At 34.0% G+C, this 19,050-nt stretch overlaps 1 protein-coding gene across 39 annotated transcripts in view; it reads right to left on the bottom strand.

The window, feature by feature from the left end:
- Adgrl2 (adhesion G protein-coupled receptor L2) overlaps positions 1-19,050 on the bottom strand; it is a 612,767-nt gene that overhangs the window by 144,317 nt on the left and 449,400 nt on the right. For all 39 annotated transcript variants that reach the window (XM_063257703.1, XM_063257708.1, XM_063257705.1 and 36 more), the window contains one exon: positions 3,541-3,713. In XM_063257703.1, coding sequence (XP_063113773.1) covers positions 3,541-3,613 — 73 coding nt within the window. In that variant the 5' untranslated portion in view covers positions 3,614-3,713. The remainder of the gene's footprint in view (positions 1-3,540; positions 3,714-19,050) is intronic.

Genomic DNA, 19,050 nt, shown 5'->3' on the forward strand with positions numbered 1-19,050 from the left:
GAAAAAGTATTTGGAAAATTTAAATATATACTGAAAACTGCCAAAATATCATTCCTACAACTATATTTTTCATTTTCTCAATTAATAGAAAAATAAATATGTAAATCTATACATGGCATATCTGGCATCCATACCTGGTATAATATTTTTCTTTGAAATAAGAACAAGCAACAATGTAATATGAGCTGATTAACCAGAATTCTGATTTATTATATCTAATTACATACATACTATAAAAAAGAATTCAACCTGAAATCCAGATTACTGGCTTTGCTGAAGAACCACTATTATTTGTAACTTGTCACTTAAGCAAGCCTTTATATGTCTGACTTATGCTTGCCAAGGCTCCATTATATAGCATAATTTAATTCTCTAGTTCACAAAAATTCAATTTACTTTCCTACTTACTGATACATGATACCACAGTGGGATACTATGCTTATAAAAACTGGTCAAAATAATCAAAGCACACCAGTTCCTCAAAAGAACTGACTTGTGAAGAATTTGAGCTTAGTTCTCTAGGAATAAAATCAATTATAAGAAAAATTTACAAAGTACTTAAACTGATTTTCACACAATCATTGTTTGTTCAAAACTAAAGATAATTTTCAAAAAGTTCATAGGAGAGAAATCAAGAATAAAACTGTACTATTTTGCAAAACAAAAAAAAAGTACAAGACATACTGATAACTACAGATAACGTAATGTCAACAACTAAAATTTTATATATTTACAGTATATCACTTCAAAACTTTAAAAATACTTAAGCTAGCTAGAATAGGGATCATACCACTTTGCCCAGAATAGGGATTATATCACTCACAGAGTACTTCCCTACGTGCGTGAGATACAGGGTTCAAACCCAGAACTGTAAAGAATAAAAAATGAAGAAAACATGACAGATTTATAACATTTCTCTAAACAGAGAGTAAGTGCTTCTTACACATTTAGAAATATATCCCTAAAAACAAATCCAAAATTATGTGAAACTTGCAGTTTTATCAAGATAAAACATTAAACAAAAGAAAGCTCTGAAAAGAAAGAAGGCGTGTCCCACAGCTGTTGGAGAAGACATGGGCTGGTTTTGTTTTGGAAAGCTCAGTTAGTTGTGAAAAACCTTATTGTTTGGTTCCTGTTGAAAAGTCAAAAGACTGGTAAAACCAGACTAAAGGCAGGAATGGATTTAATCATGGGCAAGTACTTTCCTGCCTGGAGAAAAGCTCTACTGGCCTGCTCTGTCCACTCAAAGGACTTTATGTACTTGATTCCAGTAGGCATTAAGAAGATTGTAGCCTCAGTGAAGAGTAAAACTAGGCCTCACATGGGTCTAAATCCCAAGGACCTGGTTCAATTTATTTATTCAAGGAGGAAGGAGACCACTGAGGTAACCTCACTTGAGTTTATGTGCAAGGACTTAGGAACTGCTGCAGAAAAAGGATCACCTGAATAACATTTTCAAAGGTAATGATGTAAGGGCTCAGATGAAACTTAACAGCCGAATAGTCAAGTTTGTATCTTCCTTCCTACGTCCTCATATCTAACTTTGATTGGTTTTCTCGACAGGTGTTCACAGCCCATTATCCGGTTTCCAGCAATAAAGGACTATCGTTATCATGTAAAAACTTCTCTAAGACAAACTCATGTGATGCTGGATCAGTGCTCTTACTGTGTATATATACTCTTACGACCAGCACGGTGAGTTCATACCGGGTTCTTTTTACCTGTAGGAGGGAAATGCTTCAAAAGCAACACCCCCTGGCCTGATGTGCCAAAAATGAAATTTCTCGTAACAGCAGATATGAATCCTGACCTGATAGGTGACACTAGAAATAAAGCTGCAGTAGCTCATGAAAAAGTCTCTGTTTGCTTCTCCCCTGCTGAGTTAAGCTACTGTGCCAGCAAACGGGTCTCTATGTTGATTGGAAAATTTTTCATTATTGGACTAATGAGCCATTGGTCCACACCTGGAATCTTTTTTAAATGTATAAAAACATTCACACATAACAGCAGGAATTCAGTTAGTTTCTTCCTCCAAAAACCAGATGCAAAATTATAGACTATACATATAATTTTCATAACAACCCAAGCTTGAGATTTGTATTATTAAACTCAGTTTCTGCTTGTTGTTTAACATTACAGCACTTACTCGTTCAGACATACTACACTTGTAAATCTAACATATTTTCAATTCTAAAGCAAAGAGCAATGTCATCTGAAAATAAAATATTAACCCGTTTGTATCTTTCGACTGTGACTAAAATCTGCGTGAACACTATATATTTTACTGGATACAATTCTTATTTTAAAATATTTCTAAATCATCCAGCTAGTTAAATTATACTATTAAATTATGTCAGTAATATAAACAGCAGACAGCAAAATGACAAAATTTAAGAAACACGCAAAATTAAAATGTTAGCATTTCGAAGTGTATTATAAAAACAAAAGTAATATGCTTCTATTACTTAATAATATACTTCTTTCCCCTACCTATCACTTTATTAATTAGTGTAAGTGGATCACTTAAAATTACACATAAAACTAATTTTACAATTCTAAAATATTTTTTCAGCTATTTGAAACTAAATCTTTGTATTTTATATTCTTTTCTCATTGTATTCTTCACAGACTTTACATGTCAATACATTTTCAGGCCAAATACAGTAACTATCACTATCTGCTAGCTATAAAATTCTTACCTCCATATTAACTTCCAGCCTACTCTTCAAAATACCTGAGTGATGTTATCTTTACACAGAAATAGTATTTAACAACATAGAAATTAATAGATACAAGATAAATCTGTATGATGATAAATGATAGTTCTAATTACTTCATTTGGCCTCAAAAATACATTTACTTCTTTAAAAATCAAGTCTATCTTGAAAAATATGCTCACTATCGTTTTTGGATTTAACTGAATTTTAGAGGCTGGGGATATAGCCCAAAGGTACAAACCTTGAACAGCAACCCCAAAGCTGTGGATTCAATCTCCATGATGGTAAAGAAAATCAAAAGTTTAAAATAGTATTCAAGAAAATTCCCTCACATCTTTTAAGTATAAAGAAACAGTTGCTATGTTTCTGCAAGTTTTCACATTGTAAAGAAAATATAGAGATAACATTAAAAAGCACTACAGAAACAGATTTTTCTAGAAAATGTGAAAAATTTTAGGCATTTTAGAATTATAACTACTTCAAAAGCAGACAAAACTAAAGATGAAGTAAAGGTCACTACAAAATCCTTTTAATTTTAGTGAAAAAAAAGTAGCCACAGTAAATGCAAAATATATAAAAAGATAATTTAGTTCCCTTAGGCTTACTTAAAGTTACTGTATTTTTAAATTTATGTAAAATATAAATTCAGATATGTAGTGCTTTTTATATTGTGCAGCCCTATAGTAAAAATAACTCAGCCACCAAAAGAAAAAGTGAAACAATTATTTCTAAAACATTTTCTCTATCCATTTTCACAAAGAGTAGTGCATACATAGTTCATGTTCTTCTAGATCTAAGAAACATAATTTGGACTGCGCCTTACCTTCTGTATTCTGTAAGAAGCTGATTACAATGATAAACCACAGACTTCGCATTCTGCAGCCAGAAGACACCATTATTGATCCTTTTAAATATTTTCTTTGTATTCCTTAATGAATCTAGTTATAAATGCCCAGCTTCATCGAACCCAGCAGTCTGCATCATTGATCCTCATATCTGAAAAACAAACAAATCCATCATTTACTTTATGGTCCTGTAATGCCCCAGAAAATACCCTCTCTCTCCTTCCCTCCTTTCATAGTATAAAAATATTTTGATTTTATAACCAACATGGATGTTATTCTTATGAACTAGATATCTAAGGCTTACATTCCAACAACAGTAAGATCCCAAGAATCATTTATGAATAATCATGACATACGAATTTATGGAATAAGTATATAAATTCCTAAGATTAAAGTTTTCTTAGAAAAACAAAGTCATTCTAGGATAACACAAATATATCTCCATAACATGTATATCAATCAAAGCATTAGTTTTAGAACGTAATACTGCTTAAAAAATCATGAATACGCTGTATGTTTTTCTTTTTTAAGGATGGTAACAACACTTATTCTTTGTAAGTGACTTGCACCATGAGCTACAGATGTAAGGAATTTATTTTTCTAGACCAAGTTGTACCACTAGTAAGGCATGGGTGCACTTTCATTTACACAATACAGGCAATGCAAAAATGCCACATTCCTGAATACCATGTCTCAAATTGTTATTTATGACTGCTTATAGAGGAACCAGTTCAATTAAGTGATAGTCTCCAGCTATTCTTCATGTACTGCTTTTTTTAAAGCAAGGTATAGCTTAGGATTAAACCTACGTTCTTGAGTCCACTGAACACAAATAACAGCCCTTAGGTCATGACCGCTACATCTACAAGATGCATAACCTTTTCTTTTTTTTAAGTTTTTTTGAGACAGGATCTCACTACTGTATAGCCCAGATTGGTCTTGATCTTGCTACGTAGCCCAAACTGGCCTCAAACTTGGGTTCATCCTCCTGCCTCAGCCTCCCAAGTGCTAGGATTAAAAATGTGGCCCATAATGCCTGGCAAAATGCATAACTCTTTTAAAACAGTTAGGCAGGGGATAGCAGAGAATACTAAACCTGGGACCAATTCTAATTCTGACTACACCTCCTGGATTCAATTCTCCAGAGGAGAAGGTACAAGAACTTCATGAACATGACTTGGTGCTTCTTGGTTACTAAAACCATATGAAACAAGATCATTTGCTGAGTTTTGAACAAATATTCTACCTCTTTGTAGAACAATATGAGGAGTCACAGAGATAATTGTAATACACAAAAAAATGACAGCATTTTCCAAATAAATCTATTCTCCCAGGCAAGCCTCTGAGGATAAAGAAATCACAAATTTTTCCTTTAAGGGAACATCTTAGAATTTCTTCATATCCACTTCCAATTATTTTCTTCTAAGTACACAAGCTTTCTCTGGTCACCCTCAATAAGTGACAGCTAAAATTTTATAAAGTCAGGCAATGAGAGGATTTCTTCCCTCCCCATTCTGAGGTAGTTCAAATAAGACAATTATTTAATTTAGATGCTGTCAAAGCATTAACGATAATGAAGAAAGAACAGTTTTCCTGAAACTTCAGAGTTCTGTTGTTGCACATCAGCAGATCTATTTTGCATTTACTATAATGTATTAGCAGTCCACTGAAATGTAACTGATGTAAAACCAGTCAGACTCTGGAATGTTGATCACAACATAAAGGCTCTATCTTGACTTATCAACAAAACATTACAAAAGAATGTGAAACAATCTGAAGCCATTATCTAGTTAAATATAAAGAGCCATAAAATTCACAAATGAAAAGAGCAAGATACCTCCATAATAAATAAGGAGTTTGTTTTCTCATGCCCAGTATCAGTTTCTCATATTTTCCCTTCCATCAATCACAAAACATCTAGCTCTCTCTGAATCAACAAAGATGTTTAGATATTACAATGATGGAGGTCACAGTTAGTATTAAGCAGCTCTGAGAATACTTCTGATGCTTCTCTGTCCAAAGAAGAAAGAATAAAAAGGAAATTACAGAAGGTTTCCTCCTCTTCAGAATGTAAAAAAAAAAAAAAAAACTCAAAAAAAGAATGAGATATCAAAACTATTTTCATGGACTACTCAGGAGGCAAGTTCTAGGTCAGTATGAGCAACTTAAGGGACCCTGTCTCAAAACAGGAAATTTTTGAAAGATTAAGAGCAGTGGCAGAAGGGTAGGGCAGCTGTTTTAACTCTGGTTCTGTGGCACAGCACTTGCCCCACACCCCTAAGGCCCTGGGTTCAACAGTACCAAAAATCATCGCCATCATCGTCATCACCTGATGGACAAACAGCACAAACCCATGCACACCTAGCTGGCTTGCTCTGTACTTTTTACTCTAAGCTCCCACAGATTAGTCAAAAGACACAACCTAAATTAAACCTGAAGTTTATGTCTGCTGTGGCAAAGTCCTTACCTTAAGTCTACAGTTCTGTCAAAAGACTAACTGGTCTGTCCTCACCAGAAGACTCATCAATGAGCAATTTATCTCCTACAGTCTGTTCAATAATCCGATCAAGCTATTAGAGCAATTCTAACATGTAGATGAGGTGCAATAATTGCTAACAAGTAAAACTGAGTCAGCTTTTGGGCTGCTGCATATTACAGCAGAGGATTCAGACTGCCTAAGCTGGACCTGTACTGGGTACTTGCCTTTCTGTGTGTGGACGCTGACAGACAGCTTGCCTGCATGCACTGCTCTCGAGTATGGTTCCACTTCCCTAAGGCGATCCAAGAGCAGTCTGTCTTTGGTCACCCACTGTTTAAAAGAGCCCTTATTTGTGGGAAGAAGGGGAAGGAAGAAATCAGGGGCTGCTGACTGCTTTGTAGGAAACAGCTGCCAAGATAGGAAAACCTCTGTTAGTGAGAGGAAAAGGAGGAGGAAACCACACAACCAAGACCTCTATTGTGGTCTTTGGCCAGGACAGAACCCTTCATGAACAGACTTTATATATTAAAATTCAGTGTATTCTGAAGGTTTGGGAATCTGAAACACATTTGCAAACTATACTCGAGCTATATGGTTTAGTGTAAATTATTGATACATAAACATTTTAGAATGTATAAAATTGTGACCTCACTAGGAAGTACAACGGCCTATGCAATAAGTAAAAAAAAGAAAATCACATTTCTTTTCTTCCCTCCACAGCCTATACCCAGTCACTTTCATATCAAATAAAATTGTTTCCAGAAGTTCAAACTGTAGAGCAATTTTGAAAATTAAGTCAAAAGACTTTACTGCTGTGACCCAAATTAAAAACAACTCCTCACTGAACAAGTATTAATGAAAACTGAAATACTTAGCAAACCACAAGCGGCCAGGCATAGAGTAATAAATAATCAAATACGGTGAAACTAATCCCAAGAAAGCATCACTCCTCAATCAAGCTGGATGTGGCAGACAGACTGGTCCTTCCAGCTCGAAAAAGAAGACAAGAATATCTCACAAAGCAAACAAAAACAAGAACAAAACCAAAAAGAAGCTTTCAACACAGAGAAAGGATTCCCTTCAATGATTTCCCACACTAGTAACTGACACGTATGAAAACTAGAAAACACTTTTTCCCAAGAACCTATGAGAACTTAGTATGGTGGGGGAGGTAGCAGGAGGGGAAAGAAATGTAACAATCCCTCTCAAAGGAACAACAGAATCATTTTTCTTCTGTCATTGACTAGGACCTTAAAAAATCTAAGTCATACCTAACATGTAACATCCTACCTATGTTTTCTTTTTCTTCTCCTTCAAGTAAGATTCAAACACTTTCATGCTGATCTTGTTTCTAGAAACCGCAAGGCACTGTCTACCAAACCTCTGGCATGTTTTTTTTTAGATCTAAGTATCCTATTACTCTGTCATGTAAAAAGTCAATTAATGCATCATTACTACTGAACCTTCTTAGCTAAACAGTGACTTCCAGGAATATGCTTCAGCATTGTTTATATCCCCACAGCCCTCAATATTTTATATACTACTTACGATGTACAGTCAGCTGTAGTGTTTCAGACACTAATCTGCTTATATTTATTAGCTACAATAAATATCCTGCACCTTAAACTGTCAGCAAAATTATTTAAAAGGAAAGCACCACTAACCAGTTTTCAGTCACATATCTATGTTATATTACCAGGAAATCACATTGAGTTAGATGATACAATGTTTATTCAGAAAATACAGAAAAAAATAAGAACTTTTTGTTGGTAATTATCAGTGAAATAAGAGGTTAATATCAGTTGTTATTTGAGCAAAAGAAAATTAAAAAATTTTTAAACTGATTAACCAAGATTGATAGTGTAGTAAGTGAAAAGTCACCAAAAAGATTCATATCTAAGGCATGTCTCTGGCTTCTAATCATGGACACTGAAGCACTGAACAATGAATTTTAAGCCCAAAACCACTACAGGAATCAAAGAAAGGAGATAAAAGAAAAGCTATCTAAGAAAGAGACCCACCCAAGTCACTCATCTTTATTATTAGGCACTAACACTTTGTAAAATGGAACATTAATGCACTGGATAAGCGTGAAATTTTATGCATTAAATACATGTCAACTCTACATGGAAACTAAAGATAGTTTTACAAAATCAGTCTGATTTTATTTGCATTATAAAATTATAACCACTGAGACAAAATTTATTAGTAAAAAAGGTTGTTTTTCTATATTTTACTGAAGCAAACAAACACCAAAAAAAAAGATGACATTTTAACCTCACACTTTCCCATGACACAGACTTGGAAAATAAGAATAAATTTAGTTTCATATCAATTTAGCAGGAACTTAGAGAAATCATTTTTCAAAAATATTTTACATGTGATCCTTACAGGCTAGAATTTCCTCCTTATTGGTAACACTCACAAAAACATGAACACCTCTGGGAATCTGCCTTCAGAAAGTCGGCTAAGTAAATCCTGCTTACCACTAACCAGAAAGGCTTTCTTAGCTCCAGACATTTCTTTTGGTTTGAGTTTATTTTCTTTCCTTCACGAGGACAGCAGCCTGAAATGCTGATCGATTCTAAAACCCTGGGCCAACCCCGAGTCAGCCCCATTCCCATTCTTACTGTCTCTGACTTCGGATACCAGTATCAAGACACTGGCATGAAGTCTGAAGTATTTTAATTGAAATATCTAGGTTCAAATGCCTTCATGTTCATTGTGAGTCTTACCCTTCCTGAAATTTCTTCACTGTGAGGAATGCATTCTCCTATGAGGAGTTCAGGAATGCTCCTAGTAAATTACATCTGCTATCTAGGAGTCATGCTGAGCCTGCAAAAGAAGCTTGTAGCTGTGGACAGTGGGTATAGTTAGTCCAGGGCAGTTTGTCATTCTCTTCATTAAAATCCACTCCGATGAAACAATAAAATTAAAAAGCTGTCATTTTCAAACCAACGTATAGGATATTTACGAAGGCATGTAACTAGCAATTGAAGTTTAAAAAAAAAAAAAAAAAAGCTACATTCCCAATTCAAAATACTATCTTACACTGTCATGGAAAGTTGATGGATGATATAATCAGCTTTCACACCAAAAACTTTTTTAAAAGTAGCGATATATTTTGCATTTGCCATTAGGAGAACTTATAGCATACAACATAGTAGTGCTCATTCCCCTCTGGGGCAAATGATAAGCTATTTTAAATGGTAAATGTAGAAGACATTATACTGTATTTCCTCTCAACCTCATAACAGTCTAGAATTCCACGCAAGTTTTTAGAAGCTGAATATACATTTTGAGTTTCTGTGATCAGAAACATTCCCAAGTGCCTACTATATGTGAAATACAGTGATAGAGACTAATCTTTATACAAATGAGAGATCAATATTACAAAGAAAAACCAGAGGCTTGTGTACAATAAGTAGACTGAAATTATTTAGCTAATTAGGTGACAGCTGAGATGCTCATCAAGGCTAATTAGAAAGCCATATTTCTGCTGATCACCTATTGAAAGGCAAATACTTCATGAACACCTATTGTTTGCTGTGTATTGAAAAATGAAACTTAAGCAATACAATCTGCTTTATTGTAAAATAAGAAACATGTACAGTGTTTACCTAACACATGCAAGACACTGCCATGAAACTGGCACAAGGAGGGTGGCTGAGGAAGGAAAAATTTATTTATTTTGTTTTGTTTTATGTATTTATTATTTATTATCTATTTATTTTGGTACTGGAGATCGAACTCAGGACCTTGCACTTGCCAGGCAGGCACTTGGGCCACTGAGCTAATTCCCTGCCCTGAAGGAAGAATTTAAACCTGTTCAAGGGCAAGACAGAAATAGTAGCACTGAGAAACAGTCGATTTTTAAAATCATTACTGCTACTAATTAAGTAGATCAGACAAATTTACTTCATGTTTTATTTTCTTTTCCTTTAGAATGAAAAATGGAAATAGAAAAGTCATTTTGGGATTAGAAAAGTGATAAAATACTAAAAGAATAATGAGTTGATTTTTAAAATGTTTACATGGGCAAAACTAACATCCCTTAGGTAATGATAGCTACATATTAAGTTAATTTTTAGTATTTCCAGTTGAGCTACCATAATTTTACTCATTTATATTGCTATTTAAAGCACTAACAATTATGTTATATTAACAAATTATTCTAGACTGATAAATCTTATCAACAAACTACCCAAGAAGTTCCTTGTAAATTAGAAAAATAAAAATAAACATATTCTGCAATATAACTAGCAATGCCTCTTCTACAAAGAAGACAGGTGTGACGACACAAATCCGTAATCCCAGCTGAGATACTGAAGCAGGAGAATCACTGTGAGTTTAAGGCCAGCCTACGCTACACCCTGAACTACATAGTGAGCCCCTGCCTCAAAAAAAAAAAAAAAAAAAATTTGCAAGGATGCATTCGTATTAACATCTATTGAGTTTACAGGCTAATTGTTTAGGCAAATACAGAAAAAAAAAAACCCTCAAAAGCGTGGCTTGTAAGATATACTGTTACGTTTAGCTTAGTACTCTGAATTCTTTGTTCATAAATCACTGTTACTAGCCATTCCCTGAATCAATATTCAAATTCCCTCTTGGTCTATATATATGACCACTAAATGAAATAATAATGATCCAGGATCTGTTGTATATTAGATCATCAATATCACCATCATCAGAGGTTTCTTAGAGGTAATGAGGTAATGTAAAATATATCAAATGATTTTAAAAATAAATATGAAAAATTAAATATAAAGAATATACTGCAAGAAACTGCAGAAAATTTTGTCAAGTATAGCATATTGGCCTTTGAAATCAAACAATACAATTCATTTGCAAACAATACGGTCTACACAGTGTTTCCTAAATTTGTCTTAAAGCAGGTCATTAGCAGTATAACTGCATGTATCTCAAGTCAAGCCAATAAGTATCTACTGAGTACCTCTCCAACATACATTTGATATCGGGTACTGAAATCAGTGTTATTTTTCACTTTATATATTAATTGGGCCTGTGCTCGGCTCTAAAGGGATTCTAAAAAAAGATTAAGATATGGCTGCCTGCTACAAGGAGTTAATTATCTTCTAAGGATAATTAAATACACTAGATAATGATCAAGATCAAAAATATGCACTAAATAATAATTACTAAATTCCCAAATTATTTAATGGTAATGAGCTTATTTTGTGTCAAAATAATAAGAAAGTAGTAACAGCAGTTTCTGGATCTGGCTGTCATTGAGATATGCACTGAGATCACCTGAAGTCGACTTTCTGAGAGTCTAAGAGAGGCACGCAGAGCACTTAACCTGCACCTCTGTGGGTCGGGACACCTCACAGCTTCCAGAGCTCAAGTTCACCAACCACGCACTGCGGTGGGAATAGATAGCACCTCTGTGATGCCACCACTGTCCCAATTTCCCCCCATATGAATTTAAAGGACTGACTGCACTTTAAGTAATTTTAAGCAAAATTCTTAAGGGCTTCTGTGGTATGTTTAAAATATGTTTCTTTAAACTATGCCTAAGCAATTATTTTAATCCCTATTTTTAAAATTACATCTGAAGAGTTAGCTATTTCAAAAAAATATTTTTTGAAACCCATCTATATTGTTACATTATCAGCCATAATCCAGTAACCTGAGACTTTTTCAGCCACATATTTTTCACTCTGCCTTCCTGGATGTACTACAGCCAAAAATCAAGACGCTAATAGGGACTAGAAGTTTCTAAGCTTGCTCTGGGTTCATCAGATACCATTTGTATCAGTATCTGAAAGTAAAACTCAAAATAACTGGATTTTTTTCAATTGTAAAGAAAACTGAATATATCAATTATTTCTAAATGATTTCGTTAATAGTGTTAAAGACAAATTTACAGTCTAAGTAAATAAGCAGAAGAGTCCCTTCGTCTTCCAAAATAAAGCTGAGATTTCATATGATTAGAATGCCTGATTTCTCTAAAATATATTAGGAAATAAAGATGGAAAAGTAAGAGAAGTATGAACATACTACTAAGAAATAATGACTAATGGAGTCATTTTGAATGGTTCACATTAAAAAATTAAAAACAAAAATCAAAATGTTAGTTCATTAAAAATCAAAATATCAAGTTTTATGTGCTTTTTACCATACAAACTGAATGCAGGCGTGTGGTTTTTATGACATGGATGTTTCAACTTTAAGATATAATTTTATAGTATCTATTAACATTTCAAAGAACACACAAGTAGTCATAAAAGTGATATTTAATCAAAAGAAACACAGTTTACCAAAAAGCTGAGAAAACTTGATGAGAAGTTAAAATACTTGCCAAGTCCTGTTCATGTGATAAATAACTTATGTATATTTCTAATAGTTTAATGATCTCTCAAATTGCTCTAATTCAAAAAACTTCAAGGAGAAAGTATCACTTATTGTCCTCATCCCACATACAAAGAAACTGCTTAAAAAGTGCATTATCAATGATACCTAGTAATTCTTTGAATCTCTTAAGCTTAAAATTATCAACTGTGTTCTATCAGACTTGGGGAGATCAGAATAAACTGGCAGCCTCAGTCCCAACTACACAAGTCCACCACATTATGGTGAAAGGGTCACAGACTCTGCTACAAGAACGCAGACAGCTGTGGGCCAACAAAGCATCACCACCCAACCAGCAGGCTGTCCACACACAAGACCAAGGTAACTGGACACAGCTGAGTAATAAACTGGTCACTGCCGATGCCTGCCAAAATAACCGAACCAATGTTGGCTGTTATTTTAAGAAATTAATTTAAATGTTAATGGAAAGGAAAAATCTCGACCATGCTGGAACCAGAAAAATTAAACCAAAGCAGCACTACCCTGACCCAAACAAATTAATGTTACGGTATGTTAAAGAGCTACGCGAATGTGTGGAGAGAAATTCCAGAAAAGAGAACAAAGGACATTACTACTGTAACTCATCTTATACTTTTTTTTTTTTTTTTTTTTTGGTGTGAGAAAGTATAAAACCAATTAAAACAGTAAGTGATGAGAGACTGAAAAGTAATGAGATTTGGATAAGACCTTTAGATATTCAATCATTAGTAGCCTGGTTTCAAATAGCTGCTGGTAAAAGCGGCCTCCACTCCCTAAATTTGTCGCCACTGCCCCTCGCAATGGTGCTGAAATCACTTATCTTATCCCAAGTAATTATGAACTCACAGTATATGCATCTATTTTTTTCTGGCAGAAAAGTATTTTTAAAGCTGGCCAATTCCCTATATCCAGATTCCCCTCCATCAAAATAAGTGTTTTGTATAGTATTACAGCAAATATTTTTTATTTTCTGCAAATGTAATGTTTCTTATATTCAACAAACTATAACATACTATTTATAAAAATAACATCTTAAGCTACAATTAACAGGCATCACTTTAAAATAAGTGAAGGCTGAACTATCAACATTATGCAAGGTAGACAAAACAGAGACAGTTACAAATTTTTAATAAAAACATTGTATTATGGTACTAATAACCTAGGTGTTCTATTGGAAGTGAAGTGGATTACTGTAAATGAAATTTAAAATGTCTTTTCCATTTTACAGATAACACAAAATGACTTTTTTTCATGTCTCCAGCGATAAGGATAAATTTGCCACACTTTTAAATGGTGCCTTCGCCCTTCCACCCTGGCTCATGAATTAATAATTCAGTGACATTAATACAAGAAGATAAATGATAAAAAGGTTAAGGCGTGTGGGACAACCATACATACATTCTTCTTTTAGCACAGTTAATACTTCTCTGTCAATTATAGCTAAAACTTTTTAGCAGTTTTAAATAGTGTTTTTACAATCTAAGTAGCAGCTTAGGCACACACAATTTCACACAATTCAGTCTTAATAAATCTCCTGCTGGTACCAAACAATCATTCTAGAGGATTAAAGTGCAACACCTGTTAACATTAATAATGTTTTATACACTCATGTATTAAAGAATCCTCTACTCCATTATTAGTCTCCTGAAAAACCTTCTAGACCACTATACTGATTTAGCATGAATTATACATATATCCTTCAATTTCTTGCTATAACAAAGAAATACTTTAGTGCAAAATGGTAAAAGAAAAATCACATCTAGTCTGAAATGTTATTTTTCTCTGAACCAAATTTATTTAAGTATAAATGGATATATACCTATTAAAAATGAGAAGAGCCCAATATCAAATCATTTTTAAAACTAAAAACCCTCTGGAGCACTATTCATCTTAAGTTTGGGTAAGATATAAGTTCTATTAACAAAAAGGTACTTTCTGTTAATGTGTTAACTACACGTCCAGTTGTACTGACCCTTATTTTGAAATACCTTAAAATCACTTTGTCTTTTTATTTTCCTTACCTTAATTTCTCTCTAAACTCTGCAAAAAAAAAACCCTCACATTTTCTCACCCTTGACTCAGTTTGCAAGCCTTTATTAATCTCCCTAATTTCACTCTCAATCCTTAAAATGTGTAAAGGAGGGACCAGTTCTAGAGCTCATTCTATATACGATACAAAGAAAAACACCTGTGCTAAAAAACTGACGAAGGACCATCTTGAAAGTGTTATCATTTTCCCTTTAAGTACACACAGTTCATCTTCCTTTCTTTTTTTTTTTTTTTTTTTTTTTTTGGAAGCATTGGTCTATTATTTTTGGATGCTAAGAACTGAACCCAGGGTCTGTAGTGTATGCTAAGCATACAGTCTGCTCACAAGATCCTTTTTTTAACAATAGAGAAATTGTAACTAGGAGCTCTAAGGGAAGAAGATTGTACACTGAAAATGTTTTTTTAAAAAACTGGTAAAAAACAAAGTTGGAAACAAGCCCAATCTCATGGAACTTAACCCTAATCTGACCAAATTTAAAGCCACCTAAACCAATACTCTGCTGCTCGGATTTATTTGCTCAATAATTCTGGGTAGGCCTATCAAACTGATTTCTACTTAAGGTTTTGGTCCCTTTCCCCACATACACACAACATATTGTTCTCCACCTTAACAAAAAGAAAACATTTCTATTCAGACTGCATAGTTTTAAAATAATCTGTGCCATAAAGTCAACCAGAATGGCTTCAACTGAGAGAACTTCTCCCTCCACAGATTTCTGTGACAAATCTGTGTGTTTTTCCATGAGAGCAGTAGTTTATTTTATTTTGTACCAGAAATCGAACTCAGGCCTCGTGTTTACCAGACATGGGCTGCATTGCTAAGTTATATCTCTGGCTCTACTTTCTTATTTTAACTTAAACCTTTGACTATTCTTTTAAATCTTTTTTTTTTTTTGGGGGGGGGGGTCAAAATTTTCATTGTTCATGTCCTTCCAATGAAAGTGTCTTCAAACCAAGGCATAAAACTCTCCTGGTTACAGGCTTTATTCCAGGCACTGAGGCTGGAAGTGCAAACAACAGGAGGATGGAGAAGATAAGGAAGTATGACAGGTACACCAATAACTTTACCAATTATTTTAGGGTAATTAAGAGGGAAGTGCTTCTTGTGGACCATGGCTTTTGTTCTTTGCTTTCGTCATGACCTCGGTAAGTAGTGTGTTACGCTGGTCACTAACATATTGACTCTAAAATCAACTAACCAACTAGAAAATATTATAATTATTTCCTGGATTTGTAAAAATATTACGCTATTTCCATTTTTTATTTTCAGACCACAGAGGCTCACCCTCACTTCGGTACCGCTCTCAGCATATTTATGCTGTCATTTGGACCTGCAATCCCTGCTGCATTCGTCCTGTAGCCAAAGCATTTCCTCTGCTAAGACTCAGTTTATATTTATCACCTGACTATCTCTGCCTGGCTCCTTCATTAAACCTCTACCACAGAGCAGGGTGCTAATCTGCACTCAGTACAATGTGTTTTTACCATTATCAAAAAAAGGACCTGACATCATTTTCAAAAGATTATGAGCTAACTTTAAACAAATCCACCATTTTCACCTCCACAATGCTGAGGAGCTGGTATCTTTCGTGATGTCTGAGAAAAAGCTAGCAATAAACAGCTTTGAAGGAGAAGAAAGGGAAAGACAGGGGAGGAGAGAGAAAGGGGTAGAAAGAGCAGAAAACATAGAAATTAATTTCATAAGACAAGTAATGAGGACAAGGAAAAGTTATCATAATTCAGGAACAATTCTTGAAACTGAAAACAAACTTACAGAGAAGTTTTAGAAAAGAAATTTTCAAGGTTTTTTTTTTTCTAAGTAAGACTATCTTTTAATTAAATAATGGTGAATGTGGATTTATAAGACAACAATTAGTATTTTGCCAGGAGGTTTAATTTGCCACTGTTTAGAATAAAATACATTATCATTTTCACCATTAAGAGGAGTCAAATAAACCCCTCAAGAAAAGCTGAAAAAAACCTCCAAGCCTCTCACTGTAAACAAGCAGAAAGTCCACAATTACGGGCGAAACAAAACCTGCCACTCAGGCCCACACTCTAGCAGGATGACTCCTTGGTGAAACTTTTCTTTAAAATATGCGGAAATGTAATAGTATCTACAAAAACAATTTATAATCTACATGCTTTAAAACTTTGTACAGTATCACAAAATGTGGAGTCATGCATAACTATATAGCAATAAAGCATTATACAGTATGTAAGACTTTTATTACAAAGCACAGTATTATAAAACGTGAAATTAATTGAACCTGATAATTTTGCTTTTTAAATAAAAACAAAGGATTGCACAAATGAATCAGTTAGACATTTATTTTCAAAGTATAGCAGACGTTCATGTCATTTTTCTTACAACTCTGACACAGTGGGTTTCTGAATCTACGTATCTTCCTGTCAATATTTAATGAAAAAATAATTTCGATGCATTAAATGCCCCTTCACAGTGAAAATTTAAGAATGATATATATACTTTTATCTCCTCAGAAAAATGAAAAATTATAATTAAAACAGCTGATACTGCCTACAGTACATACCACATTGTACATTATTTCATTTTAGTATTTATAATTTTAGGAAGCTGCTGAAAAAAAATCATGGCTATTTTGAATTCATAACTTCTTACTGTTCATGAGACCAGCTTTTGTAACCGAATTTAATATATAAATCAACCTATATTGACAATAAATCTAAGCAACTCATTTGCAAATATATCTGAATATTAAATATGAAACTTAACAGGTTTTAATAATTAGACACTGTTAATGGCTTAAAATATGTGGCTGTCCTAATTTAGTAAAAGGCACTTCTCCTATAACACTTGTCAAACTAAATACAAAAAATTGCTCTGGCATTTTACTAAATTAAAATCGTGAAACCCTACAGCTTGAACGCACAAATTTAGATTTTATTAATACTTTAAATCAAACCACAGTTAATATTCAGCTTCATATAATGCAATTTATAGTAGTCTTCTGTTGCGAACGCAAGAACACAATGAGATTTTAATCAGATTTTAATATAAGACATTTTGGAAGGTAGACAACTACCCTTCCCCACCAAAAATCCTATCATTTCACAATTAAAAGATAAAGATAACCCATCTGTGCTATGCAATTACTTACTGAAGAAAGGAATTGTGCAAAAATGGCTCCTTGTATAGAAGAAAATGTCTCTGATGCTAGTAATTTGGGCCACCTGTGTTAAGTGTATATCAACTATTACATGCTATTCTTTCACAGGTCGCTACTAGATGGTTATACTCTGATAATAGCTCAACCACAGACTTATTAAAATATTTGTCAGAACTTTTCATATTCTTTCTCTCAAACATTAAATGTCACTTTTAAGGATTTGTATTATACACATTTTATAGTTTCCTTAACTAAATAATATTCACACTATACTAGTGAGAACAGTATTTTAGCTAACTTCCCTTTATTTCATGCTGATTACCTTCTGCACTTCTGTATCGTCGGCATCACAGGTCCTTTCAGAAACAGGGAGAAGCAAGCCTTCACACCAGGACAAGTTCTGACCAATACCCTCTATTGACTTCCTTTTAAAAGCTGCTAACACATGGGAGGATCCTAATGCTTAGGATAATGTAGGGGTCAGGATCTTGGAGCTATGACTGTAGATCCGAGATAAGAAGAAAAAGAAGAAGAAGAAGAAAAAAAGAGTCCTACTTATATATTTTCTGCAAGGCAAGCCAAGCATCAGATTACAAAAGAAAAATGAGAGACAATTAATCACGTTACTTAATTTCACAGTAAAGTACTGATATTTTCGGGTTGACAGGTATATATCATTGTTCATGCCTTCAATATCAAACACCAGTTTTGATGAACTCCAGTCAGGTAAAGCCCTGGCCTGTCATCTAAGAAAGGGAGCAGTAACAGTAAATCCTATAAAACAACAGCACGAATAATAATAATGAGAACCTTAATAACAACTGAGGAAAAAAAAATCTTCCAAACAAAAATGACAGAAAAAACAAGAATATAAACATCATGTGAAAATTGAAAACGCATGTTTAAAAAGACATGGATCACTTAACCATGTGAACCATAAGGCACACCACATTTAATCTACATGGATAATAATACTAAGCATTCAATGAGTTTTCTATGCATAAACCTCTGTGCCATAACTGGTCACACAAACTTACTGCCTGGACAACAGTTAGTATTCTGGTGCTTTTATTGTAATTATTATTCCCACATCTGAGATGAATCTGTGAGTTCTACTGCTAGGTTCTGTGAGTTTTTACTGTCATCAATGACAATAGGTTATACAAAGATGCACTGAGGGCTAGGGAAATAGCTCAGTGGTAGAGCATATGCTCATGAGTATGGGGGAGGTCCTGGGTTCAATACTCTTTGCTACTTTGCACCAGAAACAAAGAAACTAGTGTGTGTGTGTTGGGGGGAGCACCAGCATAAGCAAAAGAAACATTAAAATACAATAAAGATGTATTAAGAGTACAGTCAACCCTGACTGATAGGTGCTAGAAAGTACTTTGAGGTTACTTTCCAGGCTTAGGGACAGAATTAATATGTTACAAGGGATCAGCTATAAAACCTAAAAC

This window comes from Cavia porcellus, unplaced genomic scaffold, assembly GCF_034190915.1.
Source record: "Cavia porcellus strain 051 isolate PalLab524CR breed Dunkin Hartley unplaced genomic scaffold, mCavPor4.1 scaffold_1, whole genome shotgun sequence".
NCBI lineage: Eukaryota > Metazoa > Chordata > Mammalia > Rodentia > Caviidae > Cavia > Cavia porcellus.